Source organism: Chinchilla lanigera, unplaced genomic scaffold, assembly GCF_000276665.1.
Source record: "Chinchilla lanigera isolate Chin_1 unplaced genomic scaffold, ChiLan1.0 scaffold00034, whole genome shotgun sequence".
Classification (NCBI taxonomy): Eukaryota; Metazoa; Chordata; class Mammalia; order Rodentia; family Chinchillidae; genus Chinchilla; species Chinchilla lanigera.
Genome location: NW_004955435.1, coordinates 21118199 through 21140828, shown reverse-complemented (window position 1 = coordinate 21140828; position 22630 = coordinate 21118199). Strand labels below are relative to the sequence as shown.

The window sequence follows — 22630 nt, the reverse complement described above, 5'->3', positions numbered from 1 at the left end:
CTGACACTAATTGATCTTTAAAAGATCATATAAATAAGTCATTTTTCAACTTTAGGACTCCAAAGATAGAAAGTTTCCAAAGCTTTCAGTTACCTGTATAAAAATAAGAACCAGATTGGCAGTAGGCTTCCCTGTCTTATTCACTGGAAGCTTGTACGTACAGATGGATATAGCTACAGTACCCAGAGTTATGATTCACAGTAGATAGATACTAATAGAAACTAGATATTTAAATATGTGATAAAACTTTAGCAGGGCGTGGTGGTACACACCTGTATTCCCAGAACTCAGGAGGCTGTGGCAGGAGGATAACTGTGAGGTTGAGGCCAGCCTGGGCTACATAAGGAGACCTTGTCTCAAAAACAAAAAGTTTAAGAGCAGTCATTTGAATAATTGAAAAAGAATAAAGAGTTTTCCAACTACATAGGATAAAGGTGAAGAATAGAAAAAACTCAAGAGTTATCCAACCAAAGACAGAAAACAGAAACAAAACAGAAAGTAAATGGAACATGTAGAATCATAACCTGGTTGTTGAGCTATCGCCTCTGAGTTCCAGGAATATGCTTTGCAGTACGCATCTTGAGGTCTACCACCAACCCTGCTCCTTTGAGTTATTTTGAACCTATTTCCGTTTTACACACAGTGCTTACTACTAGCCGAGCCTGCCCTTGCTTCTGAGAATGCTGAGAACTTTGTTTTCCCCTCAGATTCTCTTTGCAGATGGCACTGTGAGCAGTAGTCCTGACTCAGGTCCAGTTTATCCTGAAATGTCAACGAGCCCTCATAATGGAGACTTGGCAGACTCAGCTTCTCAGCCAAAATCAGAAACGGCACCATCTGAGATCGCCATCGCAAGGAAAGGTAACAGTGGGCGCCTCTCAGTTCATACTGGAGTTGATAGTCCTCAAGCTTACTAAGTGTTCCATATCATTATCATAATTCCTTTCATCTTTACTATGACTATATTCAAATATCTCTATGTGAATTTTTATTGCAGTCAAGATTACTATCCTTTCATGGACTGATTATTTTCTCTTAGTAATAAATAATGAACATTTTCTTGTCATTTTATGTTCTTATATTCACTATACTGCTGGGGCAGCTGCTTCAGAGTTGGTTGAGATCAACAATGTTAAGATTCTTAATAAGCATCTGGGATACTCCTGACCTTTGCCTCAAATTGCAAGAGGTACATTAGCTCCAGGAGAGAGATCCTTATACAACAACTTTCAAAATAGAAAGGAAAGAGAGTGAATACAAGAGCCTTCTTCACATGTCTGTCTTTATCAAGGAGCACACATTCCTTTGTATCTCATTGACCAGAACTGGTTGGGAACTTAGGCTGGGAAAACAAGTATATGACTTTTCTTGGCCTCTTTCTTGAAAAAGAGCACTATTAGCAGGGAAAAAAGAAAATACCAGTTGAGGAAGCAACCAAGCATGTCTGCCATAATCTAAATCACCAGAGTACTGCCTGAGAAATATTTCTGATATATGCACTACAGTATAAAATATCTATTTCTTCATACTCTTGCCAATGCTAGCCATTATCATGTAATTGAATTTGATAAATAACTAATGCATTATCTTATAATACTGCTTTGCATTTATTTGATTATTGGTGAGATTAAATAGTTAAAGGTGTTTTTTGGATTTTCTTTAATAGTGTGACTTTTCACAGAAAATATTTAGTAGTATTGTTTTCTAAATATTACCTAATTTCCATTACATTATTTTTTCTCTTTAATCATTTAAATTTCTTTGTATCTTTCCAAACCCATGGAGTATTTTTAGTTTTTTCAGCAATTGATTTTTAAGTAATTATTTGAAAGCCGTTGAAACACAATTTTATATAATATATATTCAGAAATATTTTTAAGTTGTGTTCTTAAAAGTAGCATTTCTCCTAGTACTATTTGGTACAATGTTCTCTTTATATTTATCAGATGAAACTTATTAGTTGTGTTGTCCAGATCTATATCTCAAGTTTAGCAAACGTTTCTGCAAAGGGCAAGATAGTAAATACTGTAGACTATATGGGCCACGTGGTCTCTGTCACAATTACTCAACTCTGCCACTAGAGCATAAAAATAGCTCTGGACAATACATAATTAAATAAGCCTTGCTTCTGCTGCTTTCCTATAAAACTATTTATGGGCTCTAAAATTTGAATTTCATAATATTTTTTGTGTTATTTGCTATGGTTGAGACATTGTGTCAACTTGAGAAGCTTAGAAATTTAACTAAGCAACTCAGCAGGGGACCAGAGTCCTCACTTTGTCAACATCCTCATCCTGTGCAAGAGCAGGGCATGGAGATGGTGTGAGTGCTACACCTGCCCTAGTTGGTGCTGGTCTGCTTACAATACAAGGGAGGAAAAGAGGCTTGCTCTTCCCTGCTTTTTGCTCTTCCTGCTTTTGCTGTCTTCTGCCATCTTGAACTGTTGCCTCTGTGCTTTGCCCCACTCTTCCTTCAAGCTAGCTGGTTATGGACTGAAACCTCCACAGATGTCAGCTAAATAAACCTTTCCCTCTCTAATTTTGGGTGTTGGGCATTTTGTCCCAGCAACAAGAGAAAAGTAACTAAGACAGTTGTGAAATATGATTGTTTTAATTTTCTTTGAACTATTTAAGAAATTTAAAAATTTGCAGACAGTACAAAGCAATCCACAGGCTTTATCTGTCCACAGGCCAACATTATTCTATATAATGTATTTTTAAATCTACTATATTGATCTATTCAGCAGAAATATGTTTACTTTTTCTGAAAGAATAAAATAATATATTCAATGCTATGCTTCTCATAATTTAACTATTATTAATTTGTGAAGTAAATGTCTTTATTTAATGTTTTAGTCATGTTTTCCTTCATATATTTGGGGATGTGATTTTAGATATATACAACTTTAAAATTATTATATCTTTAGAGTAAATTTAAGCTTTCATCATTTTTCACTGACTTTTTCTTATATTTTACAGCTCTACTGGCTATTATTTAATAATTTATAATGTAATTCTTACTATCCTTATATTTCACTTTCTGTGTGTTTCAATGTCCCTTGTGAGCAGAATATGGATGGATATTTTAAAAATTAAATTTGAATTTTTTCTTTAAAAATTTTAGTCCACTTGTTGTATAACTGATATTTTCTAAAAGACAAAAACTGATATTTTCTTTCATTCATGAAAGGTAATTCCCCTCAGTGTAGAATTCTAAATTGATATTATTTTCTCCCTGTCAGGTTTTGGCCCTATTGAGAGACATTGATGGAGATAAAAACAAGCTTTTATTGTTGGCTTGGGAGGGTTGCAGGAAATTGCAAGGACCCTCAGAAGGGGGAGCTGGGCAATGGGTTTTTATTAGATTAGACTAGGGGTGGAGTTAATATGGACAGGCGATGTGTCCTATTTCGAGAGGATTGGGGGTTTGTTGGCGCACGCGCATGGGGTCGGAAGAAGAACAAAGTAGTGTGTCCTGGCCATTGCCATTTTGGGGATTCTAGGTGTCTATCATTCCCGAACATTCCAGTCCTCCATACGTGCTTCTGATACTGCTCCTAAAAAGGTGACTGTCATCTAATTGCTCTTGCTTTAAAGATAATTTATCTTATTTTAAAATAGTCTCTGTGCTTTACTACAACTTCAAATATGATTAGACCATGTGTGGATATCTATTTATTTGTCCAACTGAAAGTACACTAGGCTTGTTACATATTTGAAAATTTTTTATTAATCCTGGAAATTTCTCAGTAATTACTTCTTTACATATTATTTCCAATCCATATCATTTTTCTTGCCCTTTTGTAACTGCTACTAAACATATGTTTTAACATCTTTTTTTTTTTTCTTTTTGCTTTGGCTCCCTCAGCTTCATTCTAAACAACTGTTTCAGGTCTGTCTTTCAATTCTTATTTTTTTTTTATTTTAAAGAGAAAAAATGAAAATAATAAAACAGTTTCAAAACAGGTTAGTAGGAGAGTTACAATAATTAATACATTGTGTATTGTTGTGTTCACAGTAGTCATTCAGAGTACAAGATATAGGCATGATATCTTATCCAAACTATATTAGCACAAACCTTTCTTTTCAATGAAATAAGAGAAACTAGCTGTACAACTATCTTAACTATCTTGTGGATAAATATGTTTTTTCTGTTTCCTTTCCTTCCTTTCCCTTTTCCCCCATCACAGTTTGTCTTTTCTTTTGAACAATTTCTTTAGAACAATTTCTTTCCTATTCACACAATCTATTGCACATTTTGGACCTTATTTACTCATTCAGTTTTTCACACTAGTAAGACAATATAATGTTTGCACACATGAATCTGATTTATTTCGCTTATGAGTATAGTCTCAAGTGGCATCCATGTACCTATGAAAGTCTCCACGGTTGAAAAGTACTCCATTATATTAAAAAAAAAAAAATGTTTTGTATCCGTTCCTTGGTTGATAGGCATTTGGGTTGTTTCCAACATTTAGCTATTACAAATTGTGCTGCTATAAACCTGTGTGTGCATATATTGCTGTGGTATGATTTTTTTAATTCTTCTAGGAAGATACCCAGAAGGGGAATAGCTGGATTGCGTGGGATCCTAGTTTTTTAAAGAGGCTTCACACTGATTTCTGCAGTAGTTGTACCCATCTACATTCCCAACAACAGTGGAGAAGGATTCCTTTTTCCCCACAGTCCACCCAGCATTTGTTATCAGTTGATTCCTTGATGATAGCCATTCTTTCTGGAGTGAGATAGACTGTCAATGTTGTTTTAATTTGCATCTCTCGAATGACCAATGATGTTGAAAATTTTTTCATATATCTATTTGCCATTTATATTTGTTCATCTGAGAAGTGTTTATTCATCTCAGATGCCCACTTTTGGATTGGGTCTTTGAATTTCAAGGTTTGATTTTTTTCATTGCTTTATATGTTCTAGATAGAAGTCTTTTGTCTGAGGGACAACTGGCTATAATTATTTCCCATTCTATGGGTTTTCTTTTCACTCTGTTGGTGATTTCCTTTGTTGTGCAAGAGCTTTTCAATAAGGTGAGATCCCATTTGGGTTTTTTTTTGTTTTTTTGTTTTTATTTTAAAAATAAAAGGAGGAAAACATTAACAGACAGTCAACCTTTTACAAAATAGCAAAAGAACAGTACAGACAATACAGAGTTACAAACAAAGTGGTAGGAAATTAACAATGCTTGTTGTATTACATATTGATATCTTCAAAGTGGTTTCTCATAAAAACAGATAGAGACATGCAATATTGATCATTCAAGGACTCTTTGACAGTTTCCATTTGTTGATTCTTTGTAATATTTCCCTTTGCAGTCTGGGCTTTGTTCATGAAGTCTCTTTGAGATTTCTACCTATTTTCTCTTCTAGTAAATTTAATATCTCTATTTTAATGTTTAGGTCTGTGACCCATTTTGACTTTAGTTTAGTGCATGGTGATAGACATGGGTCTAGTTTTAGTCTTTGGAATGTGGAAAGCTAGTTTTCCAGCACTATTGATTAAAGAGACTATCTTTCTTCCAATAAACATGTTTGGCTCCTTTGACAAGACAAGGTGGCTGAGTGTGTTTGGGAATGTGTCTGTGTCTTCTATTCTGTTCCACTGATCCTCAGGCTTGTTTTTTGCCAATACTGTGCTGATTTTATCACAGTAGCTTTGTAGTATAATTTCAGGTCTGGGATTATGATGCCCACTGCCTTTTCTTTGTTGCCCACAATTGCTTTTACTCTTCTAGGTCTTTGCTAGTTCCAAATGAATTTTGGGAATGTTTTCTCTAGTCCTGTGACGTATGCTAATGGTATTTTGATTGAGATTGCATTAAATCTGTATAGCAGTTTTGGGAATATGACCACTTTCACTATGTTGATTCTTCATATCCATGAGCAAGGGATATCTTTCCATTTTCTGATATCTTCTTCAATCTCCTTTTTAGGGTACTGTAATTTTCACTGTACAGCTCTTTTACATCTTTTGTTAGATTGATTTCTAAGTATTTCACTTTTTAGATGCTATTATGAAGGGTGTGCTTTCCCTAGTGTCTTTCTCTGTGAGTTTGTTGCTTGTGTACAGGAATGCTATTGATTTTTAAGTATTGACTATATATCCCCCTACAGTACTGAATTTGGATATTTAATCTACAAGTTTTTTGGTGGAGCTTTGGGGATCTTCTATGTAGAATATCATGTCATCTTCAAATAATTATAATTTAACTTCTACCTTTCCTATCTTTATTCTTTTTATTTTTTTCTTGTCTAATTCCTCTGGCTAATGTTTGAAGAACTATATTTCATAGGAGTGATGATAATGGACATCCTTGTCTTGTTCCTGACTTTAGAGTGAAAGCTTTCAGGTTTTGACCATTTAATATAATGTTAGCTGTGGCTTTGTCATAGATGGTTTTTATAAGGTTGCAGTAAAGACCACCTATTCTAATTTTCTATAGGGTTTTTATCATGAATGCGTGTTGGACTTTGTCAAATGGGTGATTTCTGTAGGGTTTTTATTATGAATTTTCTGTAGGGTTTTTATCATAAATGGGTGTTTGACTTTTTCTGCATCAGTTGAGGTGATTTTTGTCTTTAGTTCTGTTAATATGGTGTATTGCATTTATTAATTTGTATATGTTGAACCATCCCTGCATCCCTGGAATGAATCCTACTTAATTATCATGTATAATCTTTGTGATGATTTCCTGCATTCCATTTGCCAGTATCTTATTGAGGATTTTTGCATCTATTTTCATTAGGGAGACTGGCCTGTAGTTTTCTCTCTTGGTTGTGTTCTTCTCTGGTCTTGGAATCAGAAAAATGCTTCCAGGAATGATTTTGGAACTACTGCTTCCTTTTCTATTGCTTTAAAGAGTTTAAGCATTAGTGGCATTAGTTCTTCTCTACATTTCTTGCAGAATTCAACAGTGAATCTGTCAGGACTTTGGCTTTTCATTGTTGGTAAAATTTTAATTACATTTTCAATTGCATTGGCTGATATTTGGTTATTTAGAATTTTTATGTCTTCCTAATTTAGTGTTGGGAATTGATTTTGTCTAGAAATCTGTCCATTTCCTCTATGTTTTCCATCTTATCAGAACAGAGGTTCTCATCATAGGTATTGATGATTTGTATTTCTTTGAAAGCCATTGTGATTTCCCCCGTTTTGTTCTTAACTGGTTGAATTTATGTTTTTACCTTTCTCTTTTTGATGAGGTTGCCTAATGATTTATCAATTTTATTTATTCTTTCAAAGGATCAACTTTTCAATTCATTGATTCTTTGTATTGTTTTCTTAGTCTCTACTGCATTAATTTCTGCTCTTTATAATTTCCTGCTTTGGATTTGATTTATTCTTCTTTTTCTAGAAGTTTGAGTTTCAACATTAGGGTGTTGATTTGAGCTCATTCTCTTCTCTTGATGTGTGAGTTCATCACTATAAATTTCCCTTGTAGGACTGCTTTCATGACATCTCATAAGTTTCAATATGTTGTGTCAGCATTATCATTTAATTGTACATACTGTTTAATTCCATCTTTAATTTCCTCTGTGACCCATTAGTTGTTCAGAAGGGTTTTGTTTAATTTCCATGTGTTAATGTAGTTTTTATGATTTTCTTTTTCATTGATTTCCAGTTTCATTGCATTATGGTCAGATAATATGCATGGAATGATTTCAGTTCCTCTACATTTGCCTAAACATGTTTTGTTAGCTAATATATGGTCTATTTTGGAGAACATGCAACTGAGAAAAATGTGTGAAACACTCTGTAGCCATCTACCAAGTCCATTTGTTCACAGGTTTGGTTTAATTCTAATATTTCTTTGTTAATTTTTTATCTACTTTATCTATATATTTCTGAGAGTGTATTATTAAGGTCCCTCACTACAATTGTGTCAGTGCTTATTTGGTTTTTCATGTCTGTTACTATTTCTTTTATGTAATTGGGTGAACCTGTGTTTGGTGCATAAATATTTATGATTGTTGTCTCTTCTTCTTGGAGTTTTTCCTTAGCAAGTATGTAGTGACCTTGCCTCTTTTGATCAATTTTAGCTAAAGTTTGCATTGGCTGTAAATAGAATAGCTACCCCTGCTTTTTTCTGAGTTCCTGTGGCATGAGGGGAATTGTTTCCCATCCTTTGGCTTTTACTGTATGAATTGTTTTTGGGTTAAATGTGTGTCTTGAATGCAGCATATTGCTGAATCTTGCTTCTTCTTGATCCATTCTGCCAGCCTGTTTTGTTTGATTGGTGAGTTGAGAACATTTACATTGATGGTAATAACTGATATGTATTGACTTTTCTTTTCCATGTTGTTTCCCTGTTGCTTGTTCCCCGTCTTTCTCCTCTGTTTAATTCCTTATTTTGCCTGGTGGTTTCTTTCTATTGGTGTTCATGTATGTGTGTGGTCTTCACTGTTTCTTTCTAATAGATCCTTCAGAGTATTCTGCAGAGCTCTTGTTTTGTGGTCATAAATTTCTTCAGTTGTTCTTTGTCATGAAAGTATCTTATTTCTCCATCAATTTTGAAAAATACTCTTGCTGGGTACATCAATCTGGGTTGAAGATTGTTTTCCTTCAGGGCTTGAAATACCTCACTCCAAGCTCTCCTTGATTTAAGGGTTTGTGTCGAGAAGTCTGCTGTGATTCTGATGGGCTTTCATTTATAGGTGATCTGTTTCCTTTCTCCAGCTGCTTTTAATATTTTGTTCTTGTGCTAAATTTCTGGAATCTTGATAACTGTATGCTTTGGTGTAGATTTATTTTGGTCTTGGATATTGGAAGCTCTATATGCTGCATTTATTTGTATGTCAAATTCTTTACGTTTGGGATGTTTTCCACCATTATATTTGTGAAGAGGTTTTTAATGGCTTTTGTGCTGTCTCTAGCTTTCTCATTGATTCCAGTCAATCTTATGTTTTTCTTCTTTGCTTTGTCCTGTAGCTGTTGGGTTGATTTTTGTGGTCTCTTGCTATTTTTAAGATATCTTTCTTTTCCTGGTCACTTGTCATGTTTCTGTCTTCTAGACCTGATATTCTGTCCTTGCCTTTGTTAAGTCTGCTGCATAAACCTTCAATGTAGTTTTTAATCTCCTGCATTTCTTTTTGGATCAGTTTCATTGATTCCATTTCTTGTCTATATTGTCATTGATTGCTTCCAACATTTTCCTGAACTCCTCTATTTATTTATCTGTGTCTGCCTTAATGTCTTTCATTTTGATAATCATTTCTTTTGCACCTTAGAGATTATTTTTTCTTTGTTTTTTCACTTCTGCTGCTATCATTGCAGAGAGTTCCATTTGTTGACTTCTGATTTCCTCTATCTCTTTTTCCTCTGGACTCGTCCTGAGTGAGCTGGGCCTCGGGGATTGCATTTTACTTTTTCATTTCATCATTTTCTATTTTCTGTTTTATTTTCTTTTCCATGTTGATGCTTGTAATTTCTTATGTTAGCCTTGTCAGATGCTTTCCTAGGACTTGTCTGTTCCTCTGGATATCTTCTAGATGTATGCAGTTCTTGATCTTTATGTTTATTCCAAGAACCTACCTTCACAATATGTTAAGACCAAGGAGTTGCTATCTATTTGACTCAGGTCCCATTCCTTTGATACTGGACTATAATGTATGACTCCTTACAACCACAGTGCTGTCATACAAGGGGTAAAAACTGGTTATAGCATGTATGACATCTTGGTTAAAGTACTTTAGTTGGCAATAACAATAGACTCAAATACAGCCTGGATAGTGACAAATTGTGGTAACTAGAAACCTGATATCTGTAACTGTAGGAGGAAGGCCTACAGACATATCATACAATGCAATTTATACCAGGAAATTGTATGCAATGATTTTCCCCTTAGTACAGCAATTTTACCCTGTTGTGGGAGGTTTCAAGAGGATAGGGGATAGGATGAAGAGATGAATGAGGTTAAGTACAGTAAGACAAGGGTTGGAGGGCACAGAATGATCATCAAGGTTTTAGGTAATTGTAGGACAAAGGAGGGAAGGATTGGAGGAGAATGCCTAGGAGTTTTGAAGTGAAGCAGAAAGAGAAGAAACAGTTTTCACTCACATGAAAGTATCATAAAGTCAAGGGACATATTTGACTAAAGAGAGGAAAAAGGCAAGTAGAATAAAATAAAAAGAAAGTTTAGAGATCTAAATCATGAATGAGAGAGAAAAGAAGAAAAGAAAAAGGAGAGAAAGGAGAAAAAAATCCATAAACAAAAGTATCCTCACACTCCAGAAAAATAGCATACAGAATGAAAAACAAAACAGAACAGAGAGGAAATGAGAGAAGAAAGGAAAAAGAAACAAACAATACAAGAAAAGTGAAAAACAAAACACTAATCCAGTTTACTAATCCAGTTCACCAAGAGGGAAATCAATCAGATGGAGAAAAATGAAAGCAGTGAAATTCCTCCAGTGGCTACAGTTCTGTGGTAGGTCCAGGTTGGATCCCAGAAATGTTACTCTGGTCACAATTACACTTGGATTTGTGCTGCATTTGGGTCTGATCTTTGTCTCTGGGTTGGGGGATGGGATTAGTTTTCTGTGGCTGGAGTTCTCCCTAGTCATTTAGAAAAGAAAAAATACAAGAAGAAAGAAAAGGGCAGACCTACCCATCCACTTGTATGCTCCGTGTCTTTGTACCCAAGCACAACACTGGCTCTCCTAACTTACCATCTGTTGCCTCCTATTGCTAATGTTGCATGAGACATTTCCATGCCTCTGGTCCCGCCTGTCCATCCTGTGCACCTTAGCCAGGGTCCTGCTGGGTCCCTGGTGTTCCCCTGGGTTTCCAGGCCTGAGTGCCACCAATGGAGGGAAGGAGGGGCAGATCTCAGACTTCTCTTGCTGGCCATGCCATCCCAAGACAGTTCAGCTCTCTTTTAAATTTTTGTCTCTTATAAAACGAGCATGTTAATATTTTTTAAATTTTAGTTATTATATTTGTTTAGCTAAAACTTCTATTTTTTTCAAAACTACCTTCTCATTCTTGATACTTTCTGGCTGCTTTTTACTTCTGGAATTATTTTGGAACACATTTTATATTCTGTATCTATTAATTCTGACATATTAAGTGTTGTGATATATTTTCTGTTATCTCTTCTGGTTCTAAGTATCTTGTTTCGTTTCATATTTGATACTTCGTGATTGTGAAGTGATCATTTTTTCATGTTGCTTTAATTTTAAATTGTTAGGGCTGGTGTAAAGGTACCCTTATTAGAAAGAATTTTGGCTTCAGAAAGGATTATAGCTGATGATAGGGGATCCAATAATGATGGATCATTTTAAATTATTAATTTAAGGAATTTTGGCTGTCAGTGAGTGTGAATTTTCTTTTTTTTTTTTTTTTTTTTGGTTTTTCTCCGGTACCGGGAACCGAACTCACGACCTCGCGCTTGCCAGGCAGGTGCTTTTGCCGCTGAGCTAAATCCCCAGCCCCCGAGTGTGAATTTTCAATAAAACCTGTTTAAGAATCTGTAGTTGTGCAGCCGCAAACAATGTTGCCTTCTGTGTTCATCATCAAATTTGAACACAGTACTGGAGTGGAGTAAGAGAAAGTATGAGTTTATTTCTCTTAATAGTGAACAGTTACTCTCCGAGCAGTCCTTTGAAGTCTCAAAGGTTTGAAGAGGTTTTATATTAAATAGCCCCACTTCAGCTTCAGTGAGTATTGACTTTCATTCCTTCTTAAGCCCTAAAACTCTGAGAAAATACATCCTCAAAGTCACCCAATTTGACAAAGATCACAGGGCAGACCTCCTCTTCAGTGCTATTTTTGTCTCCTCAGCTTCAATTTTTACCCACTGCGCCCTTACATATAGTTACCCCCTCATAGAGACTGGCTTAATCGATGTTTTCCAGTAGTTCGCTATTTTCAGTCACATTTTTGGTATCTAGGATGTGATACTGCTGAAAATAGAACCCCATCTGTGCTTCATTTTTTTCTTTTCAACTTTGAACTGATCTTTGACCAGTTTTTTTTTCACTTTATTGATTCATATACTTCATAGTAGAAGACAGTCATTGATTAAGATTTCACAATTTGCAGGTGATGCTTCCTTTGTGTTCTCTCGTCCTATTTTTCCATATCCAAATTTGTCCTCTAATCTACTTTCATACAAAAATTGTATCTCCTTATTCCTACTATAATCTTTAATCTATTTCTTTGAAACCTCCTAATAGTGCTTTCATTAGTACTAATTCTTCAGTTCTTGCCAAAAATATCTAACTAATCTTTGATCATATCACTATCCCTCTTAAAATTCTTTAATTACTAAACATCACCTATAAGAAAAATTCCAAGATTTTTAACATATTGCAAGAGTACACTTTACTAAATTAGTGCCTGCCTCTCTAGTATTTTTTCTCAATCAGAATCGACTTGAAATGTTAATTCTGGCTACACTGACCCCAGTGATTATAAGCATACACCATTCTATTTCCAACCCACTCTCCTTCCTGTATCCCTCATGCTGGAATTAATTGTCCATAGTTCACCTATTTTGATAAGAAAATAAGAAGAGAAAGATAAGGTGGAGGAAGAAAAGGAAAGAAGAGGGTTTTGGGGATAATATCTAAAGTATTTGCTATCTTTCTTAGAGGATTTTCTCTCTACCTGTCCTGAAAGTGCCATCATTTTCATTCACTGACAATGTCTGGAAGTGTAAATAGCACAGAATTAAATCCTGAAGCACTGGGAAAGTTTAACTTGCTGTGCCTGTGCACTCCATTGAGTCCCTGTTAGGCTGAGATCATGCCTTAGTACACATTTCATAGTCTAAATCTGCTATTTGTGTCTAAATCTAAATTTACTTCACTACTTGAGCTTCATAGCACAGGAATATTTTATCTACAAATTATTCATTGTTATTCATGGGTATAGAGCAAATCTACTCCGTTAGAGAGAATGAAATACTGGTACCAGAGTTCTATGAGGATAGCTCCTGTTCTATATTTCTGATTCCAGTGGTGGCTGAAGGGTGGAAACGGGAGTTTATCTTGCAATTGTAGTAACTAAACTCCACGATCTCATCTTCCCTTGTGAGAGGCAACAATAGGACTGACTGTTGAGGTTTTGGGGATCCAGAGTTAGAGAAAAATATTTCATGTGCAATATTCACAAAATGATGAAGCAAAGGGAATTAAGAGTTTATAAACTAATAAAGTCTAAAGCCCACTAAGTCAAACCAGTCTTAAAAGTGTGACAGACGAGCAGAAAAAAAGCAGGCTGTAAAAACTAGAGTAAGAACCCAAAATATGAACTCCAGGGCAGTCTAAACAAGATTCACAGGGTACAAAAATTAATGGAATAGCTTTTGTGCCGCAGGAAGTCAGCTGTGTTTGTGTGTGTATGTAGGGGGAAGGATGATGAGGATGCAGTCAAAACTGAGCTATTCGTAGCCTTATATTTTCTCAGTTGACAAATCCTTCAACTGACGATGCTACTTAGCATTGTCTACGCCAGTGTCAGAGGTAGTTTGCACTGAATGGAAACTTGATGAAATATATAAATCTATATAATTATAGTTATACTATTGTGTTTAATTTTTACCTTCTTCAGCGAGAGGTCACAAAAATCAGTCACTGATGACACATAAGAATGATACCCATGAAGTCACTCCAGAGGTAGTGCAAACCGTAACTCCTGTGGAGGTTCACATAGGCACCTGGTTTACAACCACACCTCAAGGAAATCGGATTGGCACCAAAGGACTGGAAAAAGTAGCAGATTTGACCCCACTGTTATCCTTTAAAGCCACAGATCCTGTCAATGGAACGGTATGGTAAACTACTACATATTGTCTAAAGTTGTCTAAACCATTAGAATCCTGAAATAATGTAGAGAAGTATGTCTGGCAAATAACCTATTTTAAATGAATATTTGTTAAATAATGGATGGATGGATGGATGGATGGATGGATGGATGGATGGATGGATGGATGGCTCCAGCCTGCTAAATCTAAAAATATTGTATATTTGACAAACACACCATTATGAAAATGCTAATTCTGTGTGTGTGTGTGTGTGTGTGTGTGTGTGTGTGTGTGTGCGTGCACATGCACACCCAACTGGTAGGAACAAATTTTAGAGTGAGAGGTAGGTCATGTATTTTCTATGTCATCTTAAGATGCATGTGATTAATGAATTCACATATTTTCCTTCTGTATATACGGCTTATATACTTCAGAGCTCTGCTCTCAATTACCACACTATGTAGCAGTATTTTTCACCATACATTGCTGGCTTAGAGTGACAGTGATTAAAAACCTAAATTAACAGTCAGCATACATTTCTCTCTTACTGATGTCTGCCTCCCATAAAACCATTCCCACTAGCTCCAGGTAGTTGGGTCAAAAAGTAACTACTAAATTTATTCTCCTATATGGACTACTGAATGAAATATCATGCTCCTTATAATTGTGCTTCTCAGAGGACAGTGCAAATCTGGAAAATGCCCCATGACTAAAATACACGTTACACTGAGGTTGGGCTCTCCAGAAATGAGGTAGAGTTTAGGGTGCAAGATACTTACCAGGACACCATGTGTGCAGTGATGGGAAGGAAACAGGAATGGGCTGTGGAGGAGGCTGAACTGTAGTACAAATGTGACAAAGCTGAAGTCAACCTACAGAGAACACAGAACCAAGTGCCACTTGCTCAGATGTCCCAAAGCTGGGAGAAGTGACAGTCCCACCTACCCCTGCCTCATTCAGTCACTGGATGCAGCTCCCAGAAAGTTGGGAAAAGCCTCTCTGCTCTGTTGGTGCAAACACTAGAAGAGTCGAGAATTGGTAGCTATTTGCTGATGGTACTCCCCAGCTTCAGGAGGAAACCCTTTCTTGAATGGGGTCCTGGGTCACCCACCTAAACACACACACACACACACACACACACACACACACACACCACACACACACACATACACTCATACCCATGCCTCTAGGGGTTTCAAACTTCATCAGTGTCTCAGTCATTTCAAACTGCTATAACAAAGTGCTATAACCTAGGTGTCTTATAAACAGATACTTATCTCTGACCTTCGGAAGACAAGATTGAAGTGTACATGCACCACCACAGTCTACTGGTCTGGCAGTTGCAGACTACTGAGTTTTCTTGCTGTGGCCTCACATGGTGGAAAGAGAATCTGAGAGCTCTCTGGAGAACATTTTATAAAAGCATTAGTATCACTCAGGAGGCTGCTGCCTTATGAAGTCTTCATCTCCCAAAGACCCTGCAGATAGGAACACTTGTGTGTTTGATCAACTTGACACAGAAAAGCCGCAGTTGGTGTCCCTCAACAATCTCTGAGTCTGCTCTGGTGACCTTGAGCACAGCACCTACAGGCAAACTCAATTTTAGTTTGCCCCACCCAGGGTAGTCCCACAGAGCAGGGTTTTCACAGCACAAAAGGCAGCACAGCTGTGCCACAGTTATTTTGACTCTGTAATTTCAAGGAAACAGGAGCTTCGAGCATTTTCCAAAACAGACCTACATCAATCCAGGCACGAGGACGTTTTATTCTCACATATGCCCTAGGACTTCCTTGGATCACCTTGAGCAAGTTTTTTAATTTTTCTAAGCTTAAATCTCCTTGTCATAAAATAGAGGAACTGCCTGCCTCAACAATTAAAACTTTCACTTACAAACAACTTGGATTTTGATGGTGCTATCTTTGTATTCAGTGTGGCTTAAAAATAAATCCACTGGGGATTAACTACCCAGCCCCATACTTATGCACTACTTTAATCTGTTCAGGTTATGACAACTCGAGAAGACAAAGTAGTCATCGTTGAAAAAAAAGATGGTACTAGGATAGTGGACCATGCTGATGGTACCAGAATCACAACCTTTTATCAAGTTTATGAAGATCATATTATTTCTATAGATGATCAAGAAACAAGTAAGTTTTATTTTTCAAGAACAGAACAATATTTTATAACTCTGTAGCTTGAGATAGATAGAATCCTCACTGACTGATAAACACAAATATAACACAATTCTGTGATAAAGTCAGCCAACCAAAGAACACCCATGCAGTGCAAAGCAGCACCAAGTAGAACCTTGTAATATCATTATCATCATTATTACATATTGTTTGTCTTGGTAACTTAAGTTAACTTTATTTGAATTGATATGTAAGAATCACATATATTTATAATGTATAGCATAATGTTCTGAAATATGTATATGTTGTAGTACGGCTAAGTCAAGCTAGCTATTGTATGTTACTTCACATATCACTTTGTGGTGAAACACAATCTACTCTCTTAGCAACTTTACAGTATTATTGTTTATTGTAGTCATATTGTATAACAGACATTTTGAGCTTATTCCTCCTATCCAGCTGAAACTTTGTATCCTTTGACTAACATCTCCCTGAGCCCCAGACCCTGCATCCCCTACCAACCTTCATTCTGCTCTCTACTTCTAGAAGCTCTACTTTTAAAGATCTACATATAAGTGATGTTATGCAGTAGTTGTATTTCTCCCCCTGTACTATTCACATAATACAATGTTCTTTAGTCTTACCTATTTTGCCACAAATGACAGGATTTCATTCTTTTTAAAGGCTGAAAGATATTCCATTTTATAGCTTTACCACATTTTCTAGTACATTGATTCCATGTCTTGGCTATTGTGAATAACAGCTGCAATAAACATAGGAGCATCAGTACCTTTTATTATGCTCTTTACCCTCAACAGAGATATTAGTGATAACTGCTCTAGCTGGGTAATGGATAGAAATAATCTTTCTTACTTTTACTTCTAACCTTGTAGGATACATGTTGGTGGTAACTAAAAGCTAATAGTCATGACTCAGTTGTCCTAGATATTAGCTCTTTGACTTGTTTCCTTCGGTCTTAAAGCCATCTAATGTATATACAGATGACCTCATGTAGGTCTTCCTTCAAATCTGAGCATGACTCTCATTGTCAGAAAGGTGTTATAAGAAAAAAAGAAGGCTACATCTACTACACAATTGGAACCTGTTCAGAGAATCTAACCTAAATTTTGAGAGTATTTTAAAAGCCATATTTTTCCAGTTCTTTTCCTTAATGCTGGAGTTTGGTTTTTCTTTATTGTCTATGTTTAAGGTATACATGTTTTCATATGTACATATATAGTGAAATAATTACAACAGCAAATGAATTAACATGTGTGCTACCTCACACAGTTACTTTTTGTTATGTGTGATAAGAACACCTAAAATCTTATTCTGAATATTTCCAGTATACAAGGCAATATCACCTTTGAGAATCCTCATGTTATACATTTGTAGATGTCTACACTTATTCATTCTACTTCCTACCCTTTGGCCTACATCTTCCCAGCGTCCCCGTGAAATCATGTGTATGATACTATATACTAGCTTTGGTTATGTGCACATATAGTTGTTCTTATAAATGTGCACAAAGAAACAATTACTGCATTGAACCATGAATATCATATTGAAATATCAATTCTATCAATGACAGAATATGAAAATAAAAGGTTATATTGATACAAAAGAACATTAGATAATGGGTATAAAGAATCACATGAAAGTTAAGATTGCTAGAGCCCTAAAACAAAATTAAAAGAAAAAAGCAGAGGTAGAATGATAGATAGTAATGATATAATCATATAACTGCATAGAGTAATATATAATTTATTAAAATTAAAGCACACTAGCATTACATATTCTCATGTATATCTTCATATAAAAGTTTAAGAATGGATTATATAAAGGAAATAAATCTAAGCATAAAGGGGCTGGGGATTTAGCTCAGCAGCAAAAGCGCCTGCCTGGCAAGTGCAAGGTCGTGAGTTCGGTTCCTGGTACCGGAGGGGGGGAAAAAAAAATCTAAGCATAAAGAGAAACTGTAACTTTTATATATTTTTTTAAATGTTGAAATAAATATGGAAAATAATGACAAGTATATATTTTTATTGGGAAATGCATGTGTAATTAAATTAATTTATTTTAATTTTCAAAATGAATAACTGTTTTCAACTTCACAAAATTAAAAGATCAGTGAGATAAAAACAGGGTGAAAAGTATGATTATTTATTTTAAAGGAATTATTCTGAACTGACAAGGACAACAAGCCCCACTTCAACCTGGTGGAGTTCGAAGCCCCCAGTCTACTTTCCAACTGTGTTCTTCCCATGGGGAATCCAGACAACCAAGAGAGCAGCAAATTCAGCAGGCTGGGTCTTATTTTCCAAAATGTTCACCCTGTCGTATCTGTTTACTTTGTATTTGCTTGTAGCTGAAGTTCCTCGGACCATCACCAGACAGGTGAAGTGCATGCGGATAGAAAGCTCACACTATGCCACTGTTATCACCAACTGTGAGGACAGTAGCTGCTGTGCCACCTTTGGGGATGGGACATCTATCATTGCGAAGCCACAAGGAACATACCAGGTAGGTCTAGTTGGAAAATAACAAGTTCTCAAAGTTTTGTTTTTTCATCATCCTTTCACAGTGTGTTCCAGAAAAAAGTATTGTCATACTTGTTTTACAAAGCTTTGAATCAATATTATAAAGCAAACTGTGTGTGTTGAGGATCTCTTAAATGCTAAGCACTGCGGATGGTAGAAGCACTTAGATCATATGATTCAGGCATACCTGACTAGCAACACTTGCCACCTCTAGCCTCATTCTTTTTTATTTAATTGGCATATGTTTGTGACATGTAATGATAACATTTGTTTTGGAGAATTGGTACACACATGATTGTATCATATTTTGATCATTTTTTTACCCTTTCCTCTTCCTTGCTTTCCCTTGCCTCTCCTCTGTTCCCTTATCCTCTTGCCCATCTCCAAGGTGTCTGTCTTTCTGTTTATTACCTTCTTCCCATCATGTTTTGCTCTTTAGTTTATTTATATTTTAGGTTTCTCATATAAGGGAAACCATACAATAATTAATCTTATTGTCAGACATATTTCACTTTATGGTTCAATTCCATCAATTTTCCTACAAATGATTTGAATTTATCTTTCTTTGTGGCCAAATAATACTCCATTATAGGTATGCCACATTATCCATTTGTCTGTCATTGGGCATCTAGGCTACTTTTGTAGTTTTTAAATTGTGAATTTTATTGCTATAAACGTGGGTATTCATGCATCCCTATAGTATGATGTCTCCACCTCCTTTGGGAATGTACCCACAGCAGTATAGCTGGATGAAATGGAATCTTATTTTCAGTTTTTCAACGAATCTCCATACATTTTTTTTTACATAGAGCTTTACTAGTTTACATTCCCACCAACAGTGGAGGGTTCCTTTTATCTCAAAACCTCACCAGCATTTGCTACTCATTGCTGCTGCTGTTGTTGATGATGCTGCTGTTCTCTGGGGGGGGTTTCCTTGGTGGGAGCACTCTCGAATAAGATAGAGTGTTGTTTTAGGGAGTCTAATTTTTTTGAGTTTTTTATATACCCTAGATACATTTTAGGCCTCTATCAGAAGAGTAGAGGGCAAAAAGCTTTCCCATTTCAGAGGTTTTCTTTTCACTCTGTTGATTATTTCCTTTTCTACACAGAAGGATTTTAATGTGATATAGTCCCATTTGTTCCATGAGGAATATAATCATCGTATACTACAAACATGTACTAATAAAACTAAAAAAGAAAAAATCTCATTTGTTGATTTTTGTTATTTCTTGTGCCGTTGGGGTTCTCTTCAGGAATCCTTGTCTAGGCCTATGTCTTCAAGCACTTTTCCCTACTTTATTTTCCAGTAGCCTCAGTGTTTCTTTTTGCTATCTAGGTTTTTGATCCATTTTTGTTTAATTTTACTACAAGGTGAGAGATATGTGTCTAGATTCACTTCTGTATATGGATAACCAGTTTTCCTAGCATTATTTATTAAAGAGGTCCTTTTATCCAGTGTAAGTTTTTTAACCCTTTGTGAAAGACCAGCTGGTTAAGAGTACATGGGATTGTTTCTGCATCTTCTATTTCATTGTTCTATGTCTATTTTTGTGCTAGTGTCACTGTTTTCATCACAATATCTTGGTAATATACCTTAAAATTTGGGATTGTAGTACTGCCTGCTTTGTTCTTTTTGCTCAGGATTGCTTTGGCTATTCTCAGTTTCTTCTGATTACATATAAATTTTAGGATATTTTTTCTAGTTCTGTGAATAATGTTTTGGCTTTTTAATAGGAAATGCATTCTCTATAGATTACTTTTGATAATATGGTCATTTTAACAATATTAATTCTGCCTATCCAGGAACAGGAATATCTTTCCATTTCCTAGTATCCTCTTCAATCTCTTTAGAGCACTATAATTTTCATAGGTTTTCACATACTTAATTAGGCTGATTCCTAGGTATTTAATTTTTTGAAGCTATTATGAATGGGATCATTTTCCTGATTTCTTTCTCACTAAGTTCATTGTTAATATATAGAAACACTTGATTTTTGTGCATTAATTTCATATTCTGTCAGTTCACTAAATTTGTTTATTGGCTCTAAGAGTCTTTTCATGATGTGTGTGTGTGTGTGTGTGTGTGTGTGTGTGTAAGTCTTCTATATAAAGCATCATATTATCTACAGATAGAGATAGTTTGATACCTTCCTTTCTTACTTGTGGCTTATTTCTTTCTCTTGCCTGATTGCTCTAGCTAATGTTTCAAGTGCTATATTGAAGAAAGTGGTGAGAATAGACATGCTTATCTTGTTCCTGATTTTAAAGAGAACACACACTCTCAGTTTTTCCTCATTTGTTATGTTGTTGGCTGTGGGTTTGTCCTGAGTGGCTTTTATGAATTTGAGGTAAGGTCCATCTATACTTATTTTCATCAGTCTTTTTTTTTACGAAAAAACATTGATTGTCAAAGTTTTTCTATATCTACAGTAAGTCCCTAACTTACAAACATTCAAGTTGAAAACTTTCACAGGAATACTGTATGGGACTCACTAACAAATCTGACTTTCAAACATTCTTCTGCAAGGGAATTCCTTCATAAGTCAGGAATTTACTGTATTGAGACATTGTGTGGTTTTTTATTCTTCATTTTATTGTTGTGGTTATTACATGTATTGATTTATCTATGTTGCACCATCCTTACATCCCTGGGAGGAAGCCTACTAGATCATGATATATTATCTTCTTAATGATTTGCTGCATTCTGTTTGCAAGTATTTTATTGAGGAATTTTGCATCTATGTTCATCAGATATATTGGCCTATAGTTCTTTTTGTTGTTGTTGTTGTTTAGTCCTTGCCTCATTTTGGTATGAAGGTTATGCTGGCTTCATGGAATTAGTCTGGCAATGGTTCCTCATTATCAGTTTCATGATGAGTATGAAAAGTATTGGTATTAGTTCCACCCTGAAATTCTGGTAGAATTTAGCTGTGAATCCAGTGGGTCTTGGGCTTTTCTTAGTTGGAAGATATCATTACTACTTCAGTTTCAGTGCCTGTTATTTGTCTGTTTATGTTTTTTGTATCTTCTTTGTTCAGTAATGTTGTGGCATTTGTACCTAGGAATTTATTTCTTCCATATTTTCTAATTGTTGGGAGTATAAATTTTCAAACATTTTCTAACAACCCTCTGAATTTCAATGGGGTGTGTTGTAATTTTGTCTTTTTCATTTCTAGTTGCATTGATGAAGGTCTTTCCTTTTTTTGGTAAGTATGGCTAAGAGTTTATCAATCAATCCTATCCTTTCCAAAATCCAACTATAGGATTGATTTATCCTTTTTACTTTTTTAGTCCCTATTTTGTTGATTTTTGCTTTGGTACATATAACTTCTGGTCTTCTACAAGATTTGGCTTTGGATTTCTCTTGTTTTTCTATGGCCTTGAGATATATCATTAGGTTATTGATTTGATAGCTCTTCATTTTTCTAATGTAGTCACTCACTGCTTTTCTTGTGCCCCAAAGATTCTGATATGTTGTATTGCCACTGTCATGATCCTAGAAATTTTTAAAACTTTTTCTCTGATTGCTTCTATGAATCACTGAGTATACAAAAGTGTATTTATTATTCAATCTTCATGTGGTTGGATAATTTCTGTGTCTAATTTTGCTGTTGATTTCTAGTTTTATATTCCATTATGTTTTAATAGGATGCAAGATATTATTTTAATTCTTTTCTATTTATTTAGACATGTTTTATGGCTGGAGAGATAGGAGAAATGGAATGAAAATGTAATGAGCTTATATAAAATAAAGCAACAAGGAGGAAAAATTGAGAAAATAGATTTTGATGAGGGGAGGGAGAAGACATATGAACAGTTATGTGAAGGAGTGCATAAAAAACGAAGAAAAACAAAAAGTAAAATGTAGGAAAGCAATTACAAAACAAAAAACAACCAGAAGAAAGAAGTATTAGTGGAAAGTTTAAGAGATAAACTTTCTAGAAGTTGGAACCAGTTAATCATGTATCTCTACCCACAGAAACCAGGATAGAAATTAAAACATTGATCACACCCATATTCAACTGCATACTTAAGCCCCACATCCACACTTCCAGGTAGGAAAATCTGAGAATGCAAGTAGATGCCCCAATCTGTTTCACAAGCTGGCTGCAGGCAGATTTCTGGAGAGAGGCAGTGTTCCACCCCATTCCAAACGGCTGACTTCAGCACTCCACATTCCAGGGCCTCTGTTTTCCTCAG

General features: G+C 35.5%; 1 protein-coding gene across 8 annotated transcripts in view; it reads left to right on the top strand.

Annotated features, from left to right (window-relative positions):
- Spag17 (sperm associated antigen 17) overlaps positions 1–22630 on the top strand; it is a 218993-nt gene that overhangs the window by 141169 nt on the left and 55194 nt on the right. For all 8 annotated transcript variants that reach the window (XR_001234871.1, XM_013516486.1, XM_013516484.1 and 5 more), the window contains 4 exons: positions 708–861; positions 13566–13783; positions 15761–15905; positions 18259–18413. Coding sequence is in view for 7 of the 8 variants with exons in the window: in XM_013516486.1 (XP_013371940.1) it covers positions 708–861; positions 13566–13783; positions 15761–15905; positions 18259–18413 (672 nt within the window). In the remaining variant the exon portion in view is untranslated. The remainder of the gene's footprint in view (positions 1–707; positions 862–13565; positions 13784–15760; positions 15906–18258; positions 18414–22630) is intronic.